Source organism: Melopsittacus undulatus, chromosome 7 (assembly GCF_012275295.1).
Source record: "Melopsittacus undulatus isolate bMelUnd1 chromosome 7, bMelUnd1.mat.Z, whole genome shotgun sequence".
In the NCBI taxonomy this organism is placed as follows: domain Eukaryota; kingdom Metazoa; phylum Chordata; class Aves; order Psittaciformes; family Psittaculidae; genus Melopsittacus; species Melopsittacus undulatus.
The window spans coordinates 11,312,005-11,332,748 of record NC_047533.1 but is presented as its reverse complement, the minus strand read 5'-3'; the positions used below and the strand labels follow the sequence as shown (position 1 = coordinate 11,332,748).

Genomic DNA, 20,744 nt, shown 5'->3' with positions numbered 1-20,744 from the left:
CTGAATAAGAACTTCAAAGAAGGTTTTAGAGAAATTACAACTATCCCCAAAGAGTGATTTTTCAAACATTTGGGTTTTGACTTGTGCTGCAAGAAGCTGCAGGCTGTGATCTGCTCTACTGGTGAGTGCAGAACAAGAAACAGAATCATGAACTCTTCCCTGGTTTTGTGTAACTTGGAAAGAATCTTACTTTGAACTCAAGTGTCAACCACAAAAACTTCCTTGTGTCTTTTGGCTGCTGACAGGGTAGGCAGCTCTTAACCCTGTGTTTATGGAGCCAACTGACCAGAGCTCAGACCAAGCTCCCTTTTCAAGGGATTGTCAGGAAAAGCATAACATTGTTTATATCTCTTTCCTTGTCAGCTTTTATCTTATCTGGGAGGATGGGACACTTGATAACAAGTTACATGAAAAGCTGTCTAAGTTCAGAACTAAGCAACAAACAGATACCACTGGCTTAATGAGGGAGATGTCAGAGCCTGCTCCTGAAACTGGATCCTTTAATATCTCTGCACATGGTGCATGAAGCAAGACAAAGGTTTTTGAAGTCTAATGACTAATTCTTTTCAAGCTTTCAAAGCCACACAAATGGGCTCTGGAAGTTGCGCTCCAGAAAGGCAAGTTACTTTCCACCACATTTTAAGTAAGTATTTTTCAGCAGGGCTCAGCACGGTTCACTGACTCCATCACCTCAAGAGTTACACCAAGCATAGGTACTAGGAATATCACACTCTATGACAGTGAACTGCGAAGCTTACTTGAAGTGTGGTTTTCACAGGATTTATTCTGAAGACATTCCAAGACAAAAATCCTTAAAAGAGCACAACTAAATCACATGTCTACATGATAAAGAACAGCTCACCCTAGTACACTTCATGGGAGCTTGACTACAGTGTTCTGAAGAAAGAACAAGAAGTCAGTAATCTTATTTTTTTTCACTGGAAAAACGATGAACCATGTCATTCTCTGGGAGAATATGACACAAACTCATTGAAATCAAAAGAAAGATTCTTCCTGGTTTAATTTCCCAAGGGAAATTAACATTTTCTGTCTCCTGGAAGCCTAAAGAAACATTTTTGATGCAACTATGGAGGGCTGGTTTTACAAAGATTACTTCCAGTATTATTAAGTGGTGTATTATTTTTGGATTTAATAATTTTACATTTTTTAAAATGAGCTTGATTCCACTTATCTTAAAACTGAAAATAAGATAAAGAAAAAAAAATATACAGTCTGAAACTCAGAGAAAGGAATTAAAAGACCTGGAAGAGGACAGGGACAAATCTGACTCCTTTTGGACTCAGTGTAAGACATTAACTCAGTGTAAAACAGGAGGTAATCTAAACACCTCTGCAGGGCTCAGGTTAGCTATACAGGAAAGTGATAACTGGGCTCACCTGCCTCACAGGAGCACTGTGAGGCACTATAAGCTACTGCTGCCAAAATATTTCAGCTCCTTGATAAAAAGTGTTGCAGAATTGCAAAACATTATTTTGATCACATTACTAATAATTGTTTGGGCACGAGGAGGTGCCACTAGAGGATTTCTTTCTCCAAACAGAAGCACTAAGTAATTGCTGCTGCTCTGAACAACATCAAGTAGCACTGAACAGAAAGTCATTTTAACAGGAGTGCTGCTAAGCAACTACAAGCGAGCTTTCGAGTAAAGAGCTTGCCATACAGCGAAATCATGCACTGCAGCACACAAAAGTGTTTTTCCTTACTCAGTACATCAGGTTGGATAACATCATCCAAATTTAGAGAACAGATCAGAAAAAAACCTGCTCAGTAGTGCCTCAGAGAATATCAGGGTATGTGTCAGCCTTCCAGAAATGTGTGTGTGGGTGACTGCTTTGTGGTGTGGGAAGGAGCTTTTCAGGTAGATTTTAGAATGGTAAGAAATAGCTCAATCTCATCAACTTTTTCCTTCCAAATTTTCTCTTAGGGATCACATTTGGAAGACTCAAGCCTGATTCTGTTCCTGTTTATAACAGTGAAATTCAACTGACTGTGGGCAGAGCTCCTTCTGAATGTGTTAGGGCCCAATGAATATGCATCCATTATTTTTCCAAAGGCAATGAGTGCCTACTATTCAGTTGAGTTTGCAAGTCTGGTTCCTGCAGAGGGTCACTTCCTTTTCTGTAATGGTTATAACAGCAAGAACAGTTTTGCTTTATTACATCAAACAGTTCAAGAGAGTCAAGAAAAAGGCATTGAAAATGTTTGCCGTTCATGTCTCTGTCCCATTGATATTGTTACTAGAGAGGACAGACTCAAGGAAAGACACATGCGGTAGCTGAGTATCTCCTCTCTGATATTTAACTAACTAGCTAAAAATATAGCCTTTGGTTCAAAGGTTCACGGCATTCCCCTGTACTGTCTCATGAGAACATGGAGTTCATTCAAAGTTAATATCCACCGGAAAAAAAAAGGCAAGGAGAATAGATTCAGTGACTATAGTTTAGGCACAGATTATTTCCTAATCAATGCAGCTTTATTGATTTAACCAGCTTATCTGGTATACTTTTTGGTAATGCTAAAATAATATGAAGGATATCTAAATGTAGGTTAGAAGATTAGATAACTGATCATCCAGTGTTGGGTCCAATGTATAAGCTGGTTGTAATATTCATTTAGCACCACAAAAATAAAGATAACGACTATATTTTAGAACAAACCAATTTCCAAATTATTTCTTCCCTCATTTTCATTATGGAAGCTAATTCCTTCCCTCCACCCCTTGGAAATACACTTAATGCTCACTGAAAAAAAAAAAAAAGGCAAAAATAAACCCCATACTCACTCAGTTCTTCAAATTTACACAATACATCAAGAAAGCACTTGCACAAAATTAAGACAAATTTTATCCAAGTGGAAGCCATGCTTGCACAGACATAAATGTGAAACACATCTGAAGAAGTCTACAGTATCACAGCACGGTTTTGCATTCCTGGGCCTTACCTTTGAAGAAAGGGATGTAATGATGTCTGAATGTAGATGTAAGGCTTGGGTGTTGGGGCAGGGAGATGCAGCTACTGGTACCAAGACTCTGAGTACCAGCTGGGGGCAACAGAGAGTAAGTGAAAATAGACTATTTAGTTCACTTACTGAAAGCCACAAATTACAATGCCATCCTTTTTTCCAGGAACATTTTCCTCCTGATGCTTAAAAAACATATAGCTTATATGTGAGACTTCATCTTTCTATAGTTATTGCTAAAAACAGCACAGTGGCCATACTATGCATTTGGCCAAGGGACACGGGCTTTCCACAGGCAGAAAGTACTATAGAAAACACTGATAATGTAATGCATCAGAAAATATTCCAGAAAAGGAACCATAAAAAGCATAGCTGCACTCGGGAAAATCTGCATACTCAAAAGCTGCAAGAGGGAATGATATATGCTCGTAATGGATCTAATGAAATGAAATGGGGAGAGCCTTGTCTCTGCTGAGAACTGTGCTATGAGTGGGCCCAGTTCTCCCTGCCATCAGGTGCACACTGGTAGGATCTAGTTCACAACGCACCAGGGCACTCAAGTGCATGGCTAATTTAAGCATTTGAAGAAACATCCTGAAGTTATTTGAGCTCTGAAAACTAGACATGTGGTTAAGTACTTTGAAAAACATTCTCAAAAGTCATCTTTGTTTGCTTTGCTGTAATAATATCCTGATAACATAGTTTGGCATTTACTAAAAGTGACAATTACAATATCTATCTTTTAAATTTTCAATGAAGCTGTAAACCATTAGAATTAATTTGGATTTTCTTTCCTCTTTCCTCCTTGCTTTAACAATGTGCAGCTAAGCTTTAAGCATGACATAGCTGCCATACTTCCAGTGGAGACTAATCTTTCTGCTATTTAATAGATCTTTGATACTCAGTCTCATTTCCACTTTGTCAAGACTTTATGTCTATATATATATTGATTATGTATATATATTATATATTCAATTCCTGTTTCTGTTATCTATAAAATCTTCATTTCTGCTGGAAAGATTAAGAGCTCCCAATTTACAAAGTGGTTTATAATTATAATATACTCCCAATGAAATTAAGAGACACTAAAAAAAAGAAAATATAAATGCTGTGTGTTCTCCGTCCAAATGATGGAACGGAGAAAAATCAGAATGAATTTTGAGCAGCACAGTTGATTATTTCCAAGTATAAAATGCTGTATGGTGCCCAGGTATGAATGGGCTTTGGTAAGGGACTCCCATGAAAAGATCAAAAGGAGGTGATCCCTCCTCTCTGTGTGACAAGCGCACTAACACAGCTGCTACTACAGCCCAAAGCTGCAATAAACATTGGTGGAAGATTCCCAACTAAAGCAACTTGTCCTTCAAAATCCAGCCAATAGAATCACTAGTCATTCTCCAGCTCTTGCATTGTGGAGAGGAGACATAGACCATAACCCTGCAGTACAAGAAGAGCTCATGAAGTTATTCAATCACCCTACTTGCTTTGTGTGCATTCACAACTATCACACCACACCTTGAAAGAGATGGGGATTGAATGTGCAGCTTCAGGCAGGATGGGACCAGAACTAAGTTCTTTAAACTGTTCTATCTTCTGTTTATAGATACATAGAAACAATCTTTCTAGACACCTGTTTTCATTTTCTTAGATGCTTGCTCCTGAAACACTTGTTTCCTTTCTCCCCATGGGAGTCTGTTCACAGTAAATAAATCACTGTAAACCCACTATCCTACCTTAAACCCCTGTCATCCAGAGCCTACCTTACTTACAAAATAAGATAAAGGAGTAAAAAAATCTAGAGAATAAATAAGAGTGCTTTCCATTACCTGGTCTGCTGAAATGCTGAGGAGAATGGGAGGTTGGAGTATAGCGACCATAGCCCAGTGAGCCAGCAGAGCTAGGACTTGACGTCCTGTACTGCTTGAAAGATCTGTCATCTTGGTCACCCTGAGAGGAAAAGAGGAAATGTACGTCATCAGGGAAGAAAAATAACTTCTGAAACAGACAGAAGATCTGATTTTGCACATTTCTGTGCCATGTAGATGGAAGTCGATGCTATTGTAATGCTCCATGCAATCCCAATGAAATGAGGTGGCTTTCAGCCGTAAGCTCCTCCGCTGCAGTGTGACTGAAGGAGTTCTGCCAAGTATCAGAAAATGGTAATGTTCTCAGGAAAGTCAGTACATACATGAATTTAACACGACAATATTATTTGAAAAGAACAGAAAACTGTAGAAGTGTTGTTTCAGAACAGTATAATTCCCTGAACATACACAGGTGGGTGGAAGATGAGATCAGGTTAGTATGGTAGTTCTATGGTCACTTTTTTACCCATATGAATGGATGCACAGTGGTTAAAGGCAAGATGAAAATCAGCATCTGGTGACTTGATTACGTTAAGAAATTACTATGTCTGCTGTATAAATTGCTCAGTGTAGTATATTACAACATAGTCATTACAAGCTAGATAATTGATAGAAACACTCACATGTAGCATTAGTATTAATACTGCAGCATTGTGCAAAGCAAGTCACACAAGCCATTTCCCACTAAACCCTTAGCTTCAACCACTTAAAACCTTATGGACAGTCATACTCAAAAAAAAAATGCTTTCCTTCTCCTATTCCAGTAGCAGTGAGTGAAGACATGCAGGTGCTAGTCACTTGTGAATACTGGGACATCTTCAGGCATCAGAATGGATCATCAGAATGGATCAGAATGAATCAGAATCACTGGATCATTCACCATTTAAACATACAGGAGATCCTACTTAGCCCCATCATTACTATCCAAATGACTATCAGGACAGCTTAATTATATCCATCAATTCATCTTTAGATAAACTTAGCTTCTCTAGGATTATCCTTAACTCTATAGAGATGTACACTGTTTTCCCATCATCGGTTTTTCTTCTGTTCATGTGTGCTCTGTCCCTTTCACCCCATCCCAGACTCACTGACTGCATTTTCAAAAATGGAAAAATCAGTTTTACATAGCGGTGAGAAGCATTATTGCTTTAATATCAATTTCAGAAGGAATTATACAACACCCATCCCCCCGAAAAAAAAATGGAGAACTGATGCTTTCTCAAGCTTACAACATTCTGTAGACATTCTGCCAACTCCTCCATGCCCAGTTTGATATGCTTCCCTCCCAATGTAGCTGCATTATTTAATACTCACTCAAACCCTTGCAAAGAGATTTAACAAGCAGTACAGCAATGTCTCTAGAAAGTCTCGTGATGTTATTTAAATGACTGTTAACTAATTTTCTATGATGTGCCCAGTCATATGATACAATGGATTTTTTCTCTAATAAAAATCCCTGCAACACTGGTGACAAGTTTGCAGATGATGATGCCTGGGCACCTGATCATAGACTCTTTAGAGAAAGAAAGCAAGTATGGTAAAACTGGATAACATGGGAGCATTCACGTAACACAAATCATGACAACACCAACTTCCACACCATTGCCACTTTTGGAATTTAATTGGTAGCTAATTTAAAGGAAATTATTACAATCTTCCAAATCACCAAGACTTAATATTGTTTCAGACCTTACCTTTTGTGTATTTTGTGTCTCTGGAAGGAACAATCAAGTGAAATCAAATATTAAATAAAGCACATTTTTATTTTTAAACTATCAACTAAATCGCCTCCCTATTGGATAACTTCTCTGTTGAATCAGTGCTTACAGTGATAGTTTGTGTTTTAAAATCCTTAACAGATATTTGCAATTCTCCACTATTATAAAAAATTAGTGATACATAAAACTGAGATAATGGAATAATTAGCCAGCCCTGGGATGTATAATTGAGTTACTATCTGGGAAACTATGTGAAATGCTATCACTGCTTCCAAGGTGATGTTTTGTGAAACAATGACTGGCTTTGATTGCACATCAAAACACACCTAGAAGTTCAGGTATGCACAAGTGATGTAACAGCATGTGTTAAACAGTTAAACAAGTAGTTTAACTGTTTGTGGTAAAAAATAATAAGACAAAGAGAAAGCTATGTTGAGCATTAATTCAAGTTAACCCACGATAGTAGCTTATATTGTAAACATAAATCATATTTCCCAATGTAATTTATTTAGTAGAGCTTGAAGAAGTAACCACCATATAACCTTTATTTTGGAAAGCAGAAACATGGATGACAGTGGAGGTAGATGTACACAGATGACAATCCAGAAGCAAAGCACATATTCAACACAAGTAACACAAGAAAACAAATAAAACCCCATGCACTGTAGAATCAGGAGGCAAACCCCACACTTCAGACACTGCTGGTTATCAATATGACCAGGTTTATGCATCACAGAATGAGTCAGAACAGGAGTACAAAGGCATTGGGGATTACCTCAGTAGGTGTTGGAGAGAGCAACTGAGGTGACTGCAAACAGCAACACACAACAAATTAGTGATACAAATTCATGCATGATGTTACTTGTGAGAAGAACTACTCTTAAAATATCAATATCCATGTGTAACACATGATACAGCTGGAAAAGCACCTGTCATTTAAGTTAGGCAATTTTTGTTTATAAGTGAGTAAATAAGGAATAAAATACAAATAATTTCATAGGAAGATTTTGCTGATTTCTTTACTGCAAAATCCTGGGGTCTAGTGAGGCCAGTCCTGTTGCCATTGCTGTTCAGCCATTTTCATTTCAAAATTAAATACTATGTTTGGTTAGTTGAGCAAAGCAAATCTACTGAAACTATAGCGGCTGCAGATAGTAGCCAGGATGCTGAAATTTGGAACACAGGGTTTATTCCTGCCCTGGTAATATCAAGGATATAAATATTTGGAGCAACATGAAAATGTGCAAGTTGGATTGCAAGCACAGCTCAAAACTACCTCGGAGTGGGTGCAATGCCTGAGTCCTCACAGAAGATGGGTGGGAAGTTGTTTAGTCTACACACCTCTCCCAAGCTGAGATGTAAATGGGCAGTTGAGGAGGGCAACAAACTATCAGAGCCCATGAATTTTGATACAGAAAGGAAGTGTTTATACTCCATAGGTTTCATAGGGCTATGCAGCAGCTTTTGGTTTTGTGAAATCAGAAACCTAAATCCCATTTAAATTCTTTACCAGATACAATCTTAATTCTTTTAGGATACATTATAATGGAGCTACTGTGGTTCAGCCTTGTACGGACAGGGTTTGGAAGACAGTCTGCAAAACCTAACATATGTGAAGCATTTTATGTGAGAGTAGTACTGAAACTTTAGTGGTACTGATTAAGAGGCTATCATAAATGGCATGGCTATTATTTATAGCATTTATTTCACTTAAACCTATAGAGAACAAATGAGATTTCCATTCTAGACCAAGTATATCTTTCTAATATAACTAGCATATCTAAGAGGTTTGATTTGTAAAAATGCATTGAAAAGTATAGAAAAAAATCGGAACTTCAAGTGAAAGGTAGTTATGGTTAGGGAAAAAAAGCTAACTTGCATGACAGGAGTTATATACAAATATGCTTCACAAAAAAAACAGGATTAGTATTAGATTATGTTAAATTAAATTTCACTAGCACAAACTGCATCATATTAGCACTGTATATGAACAGGTTGAAATGCATGCATGACATGAGAATGAACTTCAGTAAAAGACAGTTGAAAGAAATCTGTACTTGGAAAGTGATACCATTGTTGTGCTATGAAAATAACATGGTACACTTAAAAAAAAAAAGAAAAAAAAATCACAAAAGACATTTGGCTTCGCTTCTGATTTTTGCGTTATAATTAGCAATGGCTCCTGTTTCCTGCCGCATGCATGAACTCTTCTCAGAGAAAAACATACTTTAATTACATGTCATCTGCTTAAAAAATGATCACAGAAAGTTCCACAGACTCAAAAGTGAAATGAACGTCACGCTTGTTTTCATGAAAGGCCTTATGAAGGAATGGATGACATGGTTCAATTAACTCAAGTTATACAAGTTGGTGGGGTTGGTTTTTTTCTTGAAATTATGCACATGATAATGATGCACATAAAATCTCAAATTCATAGTAAAAAAAATACCCATATTTCAGTACCTCCCCGTAACTATGCCTGTCATCTGAAGAGTAACTGATATATGGAGAATAGGAGATCATATCTGGGCGGTCAATGTTATAGATGGCTTTATTTTTAGGAAGAGCAGCCAAATCCCTGTAGTCAAGAATTTCATCTCCAAGCTTTGCCTAAGAAAAGGAGGAAAGAAAGCAGTGAGAATAAGAAAGAATATGATCAGGATATAATGAGAAAAGACCAGATAAGCACAGGTAGAAAAGTAATCATAGAATTGATCTGTTTGTGCACATTTAAATATATCTACTACACAGTGCTAAATATTACTGTTTTCTTTTTCTATACTGGTGCTTTCTATTTTTCTTTGCCATTCACATTTGGTTAATAGGAGAAGCATGGCATTATTCCAGTTCTCTTGGCTATATCTCACTTATCACTATCTGGAGAAAGACATATTGGGAACAGATATTGTAGTACCTTTCAGGCAAAATACCCTTCATTTTGAAGTGGTTTTGGTGTGCAGGGTTCCCCTACCATAAGCAGCACTGAATAATCAAATACATATTTCCAACATATACTCTCCAGATGCTGAAAAATGTTAGTCATGTCTCTAATTTTTCCCATTCAGCTGTGTCCCACAGCTTCACCTCCTTTCCTGACTATGTGTAAGTGGCCCTTAATTATGGGTCACAAACCAGTAGATGATGGATTTGCACCATGCTGGATTAGTAGGAAGATCATAGATGCCACTTAAGTACAGTTCAAATCCTTTCATGAGACTCACACAGCCAACAGAAGGAAAGGACTGTGTCACTCCCCATTCTCTTCTTACTACTTACTATTCCAAAAGTATAATTATCAAAATGCCACTTTTGCACAGAGTATCCTTAGGATAATGGTAACTTGCACCAAAACCATGTCCAGCACATACTGTCTTGTAGAAACAATGACAAGTTGGCCACATGAGGAGTGGAGAAACAGGCAGTGTCATTGTCTCATTCCTAGCTCAGGCTTTGCAGAAGAATGATAAGCTCTCTGTTGGCAGCAAGATGATAAATGAATCTTGCTCATCTCTGAATATCTCTCTATAATCAGCTATAAAACTTTAATAATGTTTTCCACATGCAAAAATATGAAAGTATCCAGGATTTATGCATGCAGTGATAATATTTTTTTCTTAGTATGGGCTAAAAAAAGTTCAACAGATTTTCCAGGGAAGTTTTCTATTAGGTTAATCATGCACAAAAAAAATTAGTGTGACAACTTTCAATTTTCCATTTTTCTAAAACAGTGTATGAATTTGTACAAATTTAAGCAATGTGGAAAACAGGAAGATTCCTCTTAACTAAGAAAGTGGAACAAAGCTGCCATTACTATCATGTATTCTCATCCTCAAAACTAACAAAAAAATGTCTTTTAATCAAATATGTGAGTCTTCAGTTGTCTACAGATGTCACCTTCCATGCAGCTAGTTTAACATGTTAAACAGCAATGAAATAGCCCCTTGATGGAAATAAATCCATCCCTACTGAGAACCAGTGGCAAGCTCTGATGCAGAGACAGGTCATGCAAAGGAGAAGTCTATCAGGGCTGTTCCAGGAAGACTTTGGGCATCATTGTACCTACAAGGAAGACCAAAGAGGCTGTGATAATTTTTTTTCTACGGTATCCAGGGCTGCGAATACCATTGAACCCAAAGAAGTTCAGAATTGGGAATATTTAAATTTGAATTACAGTAATTTTAGCCCCTATTTCTCCATGTAGATGTGCATGAGATCCTTGAGATCCTCCTTGAGAACTTGAGATCCTCCCACTATACTTCAGAACTCACAGGAGTAAAATTTACCTAGTTACGTAACTCTCTCCAGTTTAATACCAAAAGGTAGACAAATTTGGATTCAAGAACCACCTTAGAGATACAGTTTCCTTCTCAACACTCAAGACTACAAACATCCAGCCTACATTTGGATTCTGTTAAGCCATGCTCTAATTTTTGAGTATCTGTTTCATTTGGAACATGCAATTTTTCAGGTGTATAAACTGCAAATATAATCTGTATAAAAATACGTGATTTCTATTCCCAGTATGACAACGTACAACACAGCTACGTAACCTAACCTAAAACTTCAAGTTGTTTATATTGGGTTGGAACATGTAATTCTATCTCATAATATATAGGTATGTATAAAGAAAGACTTTTATTCAAGTTTTATTTAATGTAATAATTTAGAAATCAACTGATTTTTAAGTGGTATTTAGGGACACTGAGAGGACATCAGCACTAGGGTAAATTTCAGTCTGAATATAATGAAGCCATCACTAAAGATCACGAAAAGATGTCCATCAGCTTCAAAGGACATTGACCTGTACCCTTTCTCAGTCCAAGGAAACACCAAAGTCTGGTACCAACAGCTGAAGAAAAAGTGGAATGGCTTTAGTAAACCATTTGTGAACCACATTCAGGTTTAGTCAAAACATGCGTTCTTCATCTTTCTCTAGCTAACCACTCAACCATGACCCAGAAACATGTCTCCCATGAGACGGTATGTTGTTCAGAACGATGGCATGGATGACTTGATGCTTTTGAAAGTATGGGCACCACGAATTCAGGGTTCCTAAGCTTTAACTATTTTCCCTAAATTCTCTTCTGCCCAACATTGTACTTCACTGTGAAGGCACAATTTTACTATTGGTTTTAAGGGTCTGAATCCATGCTACTGCTGAAAGCAGCTGTCCAGTTTGCACCTTTCCACTCTACTCTGCCTTCTGCTCTACATTAGTATCACAGGACATGTAGACGGCTGGGTCTTGCTTCTTTGGTCGGCTGGAAGTTTTTCCTCCTTTATTTTTTCAGCTGAATATGGTCTCAAATCTGACTGATCATACCTCTGTGTACCCACCAGTACTAGCATCAAAGAGGAGACAGGAAGACATGGCCAGGGAAGGCCAGGGGTACATGTGTGTGACCTTCCTTTCAGTGGTAGCATGAATTTAGGTTTGGTAAAAAAAATCATGAAAGCACCCAGCTTAAATCTTGATCATGTATGTAAGTCATTACACTCCTGTAATAGAAAACAGATGCAAAAGATAGCCAAAGAATCATTTTGATGATATAGAAGTCAAGTAACATGTTTTTAATTCTTTTTACTTTCCTGTTCATGAAACCCAAAATGAGATTTAATCAATCTCACAGCTTTGACAATTAAGCAGTCAGAGATGAGACAGATATAGCAAGAACTTGCACGCCTCTGGGGAATCTTTTTTCCTAACTGACTCATATTTGCTAGACAACTTTATTTTTTCCCAGTCTCAGCTGCCTCTAAAGTACACTAAAGCAACAAACGTTAGAGCTGTGTGCTGATTTAATGATAACCTTAAAAAAAATCCCCCCATTCTGTTCCCTCCCCCCTAAAACAAAAATACCCCAAAAAAGAGACTGGAGGTTTGTCCTTGACTTTTAGCTGCCGGTGAAGCATATTTAAAGCTGTAATCACAAACATCAAGAAGAACAGTACCATCCAATAGTTAGATAAATGTCACTTAAAAACATAAATCTTAGAAGAATGTTCATGCTTATGAAAACAATGAAGTGGTGCATGGCTGGAGAGACAGAGACCATCTGGTCAAAGAAAGTGCTTACATGACAATGTAAGCACTATGATTTGTCTTCAAAGTATTTGAGACAACAGTTTTTTTACTGGGAATATACGACTGGAATCCACCAGTGTGGAGCTCTACCAGAAGGAGAACTCAAAACCAGCAATAAGCATTTACAAGGGGTAGTTCCTCCACTTCTCATTCAGTCTTACTCTCTTAAAGTTTAGATTGTATCCAAAATAATTTTTGCTTTAAGAAAAAAGACACATTTGGCTGCAAGACACTTTTTCCTTGTCTTACTGTAGTAGATAAAAGCCCTTAATCTTTGTAAGAATAAGCTCTCTGGCAGTCAACGGTATCTCCAGCAATTTCCTCTGCATATGGTATCAAGTGAGAATAACCTGCCTACCCGAGGGATACTTGGACAGGATAAAGAATAGCTCCAGCAATACTAAAGCTCTCCAGGAGATCTTTGTATGGATTGTGTCACACTTGTGGATATTTTTTACCTGTTGGTAGTAGCCTTGGGGATTTGGCATGACCATTAGCTACAGCAATTATGACAATCAAGGTACACCTGGTATTGAAAAAATACCCTGCATAAGCTTTTATCATACTTGTTATTTTAAATTCTCTCTATGAGCTTTCCAGAGCTAGGACTTCTTAATCCATAAACACATCAAAGGCCCTCTGAGGTTAGAGACTGGCATTTTTCAAGGCTCCAGTCCTGCAATCACACACAAGTACTTTCATAAGCTTGATTTAGACAAGTTGTGCTCAAATCTAAGCTTGTAATCTACCTTTGGGCTGTACTGTTTACTTAAACTTTTCTCTTTAGAAAGCACTGTGGTATTTTCCATGCTTTGGTATAAGCCAGATCCAGTTGTAATATAAATGCTATAAATACACTACAAAAACCAAGAGGAAACTGCCAGAATTCTGTTATGGCAAATGCAGTATTCAAATATTTTAAATGTGAGAAAGTAAATTCTATTTTTGAGGAGTCACCAGCTGCAGTGGTTTGGAGACACCAACTTTCTACACAATGTGTTAAACGTAGGAGGAAGCTCAGGGTTTTCCACATCCCACAGACTGAATCTCACTGTGAAATACTCACATAGATCACACGGCTTGGGGAACCTGATGTACTTGAAGCAGGTACAGAAATAATACTCTCAGAGGAAGTCCTCGTTTCCTATGGCAGGAGAAGAGAAGCAAACCAGAAAAGAAATAGAGGAAAGGCAGAGTAAATGTAACTGTTACTTCAAAAGGAGTATGCAAGAAATTTCACTTACTTAAAAATGGCTTATTTCAGCAAGGGCAAAACACACAGGCATACCAAGGAGTTAAAAATAGAATGCTTTTAGTCAATCAGCTTTTTTATAATGCAAAAATTACTTAACATATCACTTTCTTTTCTCCTCCCTTCAGAAAGAAATGGCCTGGAGCACTTCTGGGCTGCCAAAACAGCCTTTGGGCACTATCAAGGACAGGTCAAGTTACAAGATGATACAGTGGCAGCATTTTTACTCTAAGGTTATACTGTCAAACCAATCTACATCACTTCTGGGAAGTGTCACACTACCGTACCATTCACTCAGAAGAAAGAGAACAACATTATGCAGGGCATCCAAATTACCTAATAGGTTGGCTTTCCCCTCTCTGATCAGACTACTAGGTTGATTTTAACAGTCAACTGGTTTTGCTCTGTTTTCAATCATTCTGGCATTTAGAATGACAGACTTTTATTGCTTTCTTTTTGCATCATCCTTTATGATAAAAAATATAATTACTTTTAAATAACAAGGGCTGTTATTTAAAGAGTTATGAGATGCAATAACATTAGCTATGAGTGAACAGACCTGACATTTATAATTGAAGATTAAACAAATCTTACCATGAAATCAATAGGATTACACCCTATTTTACCCAGATATATCAATTCTGGGTAAATATTCTTTCCCATCTACGGGAAAAACTGCCCCTGACTGCAAAAAAGTACATATTTTCCCATGTACTCAGAATGACCATCATTTACTGCCTCACGAAAGGCTGACGCTTCTTACCGAGAGGCTACAACTGTTCAAACCTTTAAAAGGTTTTTAGCAGTATTAAGCTGTCAGGTTGCATTCTTCCTACTGCTCCAGTCTCTATTTGAAGTATTTACTTGCTTTGAGAAGCAATATGCAAATATATCTGTACTGTATTGTGTTAGCAGAGCAAACAAACTAACTGATCACAACTATCCTTCCACTGACCTTCTTTAGCCCAAATAGCCCCATGGCTATCTGAGACAATATGTGGAGGTACTTATCCATATAAAAAATATCCAGGTTAACTGTTTTGGCATGTCTGAATGGGGTTTTGGAATTTTCTCTCGCTTGTTTCCAATTGTGCGAGGCTCTATACACACTCAGAAAGTCCAAAGGGACAAGCATGGAAATAAAGAGTATTATCTGAAAAATACTTGTGGTTGCTGTTGAGATGATCATTTAACACAGCAGTGTAATTGCCCTGCTCTTCTGCATTGTTAAAACACACTGCAGTTTTCCAAAACTTGTGTAAATGACATGAAATGTCATCAATGCACAGCTGTCATGTAGAAGCCACACTTCTCTTTCATGATGTTCCAAAAGGAGGCCTAATGCAGCAGAGGAAAAAGAACCAGCCCTAAGGAAAACTGCACTATTCCAATGTTTTTAACGCTGTTGAAATCATATGTCATTTCTGAATAAACACTGGGATTCCTGAGATAAAGCTTCAGAGCTTCTTTCTGTGTCATGTGGATCAGTGGAATATGTTTTAAGATCAGAGTGTAACATGTCCTTAACATAAAATACCTAGCTGAATGGCTGAATATATTTCATAACTCTTCACGAATTCCTGGAGTTTATTAATAATCTTTCCTCAACATGGAGGTGCCATCTTGTTTTTAAGAAGGCCAACAGGGATGCTGGAGAGGGACTCTTCAGCAGGTACTTCAGTGACAGGACAAGGGGTAATGGGTTTAAACTTAAACAGGGGAAGTTCAGGTTGGATATAAGAAAGTTCTTTATTGAGGGTGGTGAGGTACTGGAATGGGTTGCCCAGGAAGGTTGTGAATGCTCCATCCCTGGCAGTGTTCAAGGCCAGGTTGGACAGAGCCTTGGGTGAAATGGTTTAGTGTGAGGTGTCCCGGCTCATGGCAGGGGCTAGAACTGGATGACGTTAAGGTCCTTTCCAACCCTAACTGTTCTATGATTCTACGACTAGAATTCATTAATATTTCTTACTTGTGCAATCCAATTCTCATCTTACTAACATATTTCTGCAGGTTGTTTCTGTGATTCATTATGCTGTTCAGGTACTCCCACAGTTTTTCTCATTTCTCCTTCCAGTGATTAAAAGCCACTCAATCCACAGCTTGCACAAGCTCTTTTTTCTCTGCCCAATCCATTACCCCTTTTAGCATTCCCAGTCTATACCTGCTCCACATAATCTAGATTTTGCAATAAAAACTCACATCTCAGTTCACACCATTGCCTCTGTTTAGTTCTTTCCTCTGTACTATGCATTTTTATTTTTTCCTCCGCTTATTTTTCCTTTGTGCCTTTTGATAATACTTATTATTTCTCTTGCTAATTTGATTTTTTCTGTCTTTTCCAGCTTTATCTCTTCTGCTTATAATCTCACTCTCTCTTAATTTTTCTTTTTGCTATCACTCTTTCACATCTTCTTTCACACTTGCACTCCATCTCCAAAGTTTCAAACTGTACTGCCACTTACTCTTTAATTACGTGCTGTGCATGTATGTACATAAATATAGAATCATAGAATCACAGAATAGTTAGGGTTGGAAAGGATCTTAAGATCACCCAGTTCCAACCACCCTGAGAGGGGCAGGGATACCTCACACTAAACCATGTCACCCAAGGCTTCATCCAACCTGGCCTTGAACACTGCCAGGGATGGAGCACTCACAGCCTCCCTGGGCAACCCATTCCAGTGCCTCACCACCCTAACAGGAAAGAATTTCTTCCTTATATCCAATCTAAACCTCCCCTGTTTAAGTTTAAACCCATTACCCCTTGTCCTATCACTACAGTCCCTAATGAAGAGTCCCTCACCAGCATCCCTGTAGGCCCCCTTCAGATACTGGAAGGCTGTCATGAGGTCTCCACGCAGCCTTCTCTTCTCCAGGCTGAACAGCCCCAACTTTCTCAGCCTGTCTTCATACAGGAGGTGCTCCAGTCCCCTGATCATCCTCGTGGCCTCCTCTGGACTTGTTCCAAGAGTTCCATGTCCTTTTTATGTTGAGGACACCACAACTGCACACAATACTCCAAGTGAGGTCTCACAAGAGCAGAGTAGAGGGGCAGGATCACCTCCTTTAACCTGCTGGCCACGCTGCTTTTGATGCAGCCCAGGATACGGTTGCTTTCTGGGCTGCAAGCACACACTGAAGCTGGCTCATGTTCATTTTCTCATTGTCCAACACCCCCAAGTCATTCTCTGCAGGGCTGCTCTGAATCTCTTCTCTGCCCAACCTGTAGCTGTGCCTGGGATTTCTCTGACCCAGATGCAGGACCTTGCACTTGTCACGGTTAAACTTCATGAGGTTGGCATCAGCCCACCTCTGGATGGCAGATATAGAAAGATAACTTTAAAAAGAAACTGCAAAGGTGCACCAGACAATGTCTCAACCAGTATACCCCATTCCCAGCTTTAAAAGTTAGATTGAAAAATCCATAAGTACCCTCTTTGAAATATCATTCTTTCTTCTTGGTTTATTCTTTCAATAATACAAGTAAAGACCAAAAAGGAGGAAGAAAAAGAGAAGGGAAAATTACTAGATTTGGGAAAGTGCTTTGAGTTCCATTCCAGCTTTTTTTTTTCCCCACTCAGGCAAAACTCCCACTGACTTGCAGATACAGATATCTTCCTCTCTGCTGGGAAGGGGTGAACTCTCAGTACTCAGACAAATGAGTCAGCCTTTACACAGTATCTTACAAGTGCACTTTCTTTGCCATTGTAAGGAAAAGGCAGCTAAGCAGGAACCCAGTACAACCTTGTGGTGATCATTCTTTAAAGGAGGGGACTGGAAAACTACTATATTTTCAATAAATTACATGGGTTTTAGCCTTACAATTTCAGCTACTCAGCTAAAACAAAATCTTTAGGAAGCCTGAACTACTGCTTAATATTACCAGGCTGAATCAACAGCACTTAAAATATTTTTATAAATTAAAACATACATTTTATATATACATTGCATAATTTTAAATATACATTAAACCAATATATTTCCTATTAAAACACTACATATTTGATATTCAGAGCTCACCATGAAGAATACCAGAGCAATCACTTCCCATACAAATGGGTACAAAAGATACAGCCAAGATCCTTCAGGGTAAAGCCCAAACCATTTTTTTTCCTCAAAACTGTAATTTAGTCAAAGTTGCACTTGCTAAAACACCAGATTTGTAAACACTCTTTTTATAGCTGCTTCTTCCTGCTGTTCTGACTTGCTCCATGTGCCTTCTGTCCAAGCCCGGATGAATCAAAGCAGAGCTTTTTTTGAACAAGGGTACCAAGCATACCACTTGGAGCATCAGAGAACATCAGAACTGAAAAACCCCATACTTGACCTCAGCATTAAATGAGATTGTTGTATCTCAGCCCCACCAATTCAGAGGGATCATTTCCCCAGCTACAAATTAATTCTTCATTGCCTAGAGGCAGCTTATTCATCTGCTAACCTTGTAATTATTAAAGTTGCCAGAACTCCCCCCTTTTCCCCTTGCACACAGACAGATGCACAAATCATCCAACTTAAGGAGGTACTTAAAGCCAGAGATTAAATTAAGTTGGGGCTGTCTTAGCCAGCATGTTACAAACAAATAATAAAAAAGAAATTCCAAGGAGATTTTTTTGTTGTTGCTAAAAAAAATAAAGAAAAAGTCCTCTGATCTTTTAAGTGCAGAGCCACATAAAAAAGGAAGAGGTCATGAACTGATCACATCATAATAAGACAGAAGTTAAAAATTAACTTTTTCTTTCTTACTCATATTTTCACATTTTCCCTTATTCAGCTTATTCATGCAGCTCATAGGTCAGCATTCCCCTGGAGCTGTAGCTTTAATCACTAAGTAAAAGCAGACTATTTATATTAAATTATTATATTAACCTACTAGATTTTCATAATCTAAAATTTAAAATTACAGTAGTGAAAAAATTAAAAAGCCAGCCCTCCATGCCCACTGGAAAGAAAGGGATAGAGAATAACGTGATCATGGAATAACACCAGGTATTATATACAATCTTTTTACCTTGTTTTTTTCTTCAGCCTTTGCAGCCTGTCTACAAACTGGATGCCAAATGGATGTACCTGGAAAGTAAATTTAAAGTTCTGCTTAATTCTGTTGCCCAATAAGAACCTTAAAAGGATTAAAATAAGTACATGATTAAACCTGCCTATGATGTTTTATAAATCACGGATTCCAATCCTGTCACCATTTCATGGATACTTTCAAAGCTAAAACTGACAACTTCTCAGTATCAGTAAGCTTGACTAGATACATTTTAAACACTCAATGTACTTCAGAAAGCTAAGTGTACTTCAGTATGTGAGATTAGTATCTATACTTGAGTCCTAAGAAGTGTGATATGGGATCTCTGGAGCTCTTCCAGTCCAACCTCTTGTTCAGAGCAGGACCCATTAGAGCAGGCAGCTCAGTGCTGTGCCCAGGTGGATTCTGCATATCTCCAAGGATGCAGAACCCAAAGCATCTCTGGAAAACCCGTTCCACCACCATGGTAACTTTTTCTTTTTCCATGTGTGTAGTCAGAATTTCAAGTTCTCTTATTATATATAATCTTGTAATAGTCTGGCCCAGGTCATAGTAAGTAGCACACTCTGATGGGATGAAGCAGCATTTAACACTAGCTGCAAATACAGTCTTTCTGAATTATTCACTGTACTGATCTTGCACTTCCTATATGTTTGTCTCTCATAAGTCAAATACTAGGGAACTGAATACATTCAGGGGACTATCCATCTTGGAGGAAGCAGGAAATATAGAATGAATCAATTCTCTACTTCATGTAATTACAGAAGAGAGGATTATGAATTCCAGAGATCAAAGTAAACATTATGTGTGAGAAAGAAACTTAATAGTTTTGTATTAATAAAAAGGAAAAAACCACAATCTTTTAAAAGCTGAACACAATGATAAATACTCAGAATTCAACTGAAGTGGAATGTGTGCAACTATATAAAAGAACAATTTGTGAGCTTTAATAGCAAAAATGAACCTTTATGTTTATGTCATTCTGAGCTCAGACAAGCTACTAACCAAAGCTTCCACACAGTTAAATAATGTGAGTGTACTGCAATTTCTGCTTGACTAAATGGGAAGCTGAGAACCTTTGTGTTTAAATATTTTATGTTTATCCTGGGTGGAGAGCACCAAAAGGAGTTATTGGAAATGCTTTGTTTTCACAGCAGTTTGATAGTTTTCTAAGCAGCAGATTTTGGAAACAAGATAGAAACAGAAAAACTATTTCGCAGAAGACAGATGGAGATCATTAGAATTTATTTCACACAAATAACCCCGATGAACCCAGACTCATGCAGTGAGATACTACCTATAAGTACAGACCAGAAAGATTATGTTTACTAAGTTTCTGAAGTATTTTGGGCCTGAACCACTCAAGAAATATCTTTACAGCACCTTTATATTCAATGCTGATTTATCTTCCAATTGCAAGTAGCTCTGAGTTTGCCCATTGACAGCACCTGTCCCAGCTGCTGCATAGGTTGATGTAAATCTTCCCAATGGTATTAAGAAGTATTCAGATCAACTTTTTTTTAATTACTCTTATCTGTGGTCAAGCAAAACTGGGAAACATTTTCACACAGAAGAACAAGGGCCCTTTCAAACAAAAGTCATCTGATGGATGACCACTGATGATTCAGTTTCTAAGGAACATACAATATCTGAAGGAACTTTACCGTAGTTTATTAAGATGATGAAGAACAAGTAATAAAATCCTGTGTCTCAACATTTTTTTATCTAAGATATCAAGTAAGGCAGCTCAAATACCTAATCACACATCTTTCATTAAGTTAAATGTAAACTGCTCTTCATGTGAAGATAAAAA

The 20,744-nt window shown here is 37.9% G+C and overlaps 1 protein-coding gene across 2 annotated transcripts in view; it reads right to left on the bottom strand.

Annotated features, from left to right (window-relative positions):
• ABLIM2 (actin binding LIM protein family member 2) overlaps positions 1-20,744 on the bottom strand; it is a 135,621-nt gene that overhangs the window by 32,795 nt on the left and 82,082 nt on the right. The window contains exons 8-11 of one of the 2 annotated variants that reach the window (XM_034064919.1): positions 18,911-18,969; positions 13,717-13,794; positions 9,029-9,175; positions 4,806-4,926 (exon numbers count right to left, since the gene is read on the bottom strand). In XM_034064919.1, the coding sequence (XP_033920810.1) occupies positions 4,806-4,926; positions 9,029-9,175; positions 13,717-13,794; positions 18,911-18,969 (405 nt within the window). The remainder of the gene's footprint in view (positions 1-4,805; positions 4,927-9,028; positions 9,176-13,716; positions 13,795-18,910; positions 18,970-20,744) is intronic. The other variant, XM_034064920.1, reaches the window with a different exon arrangement.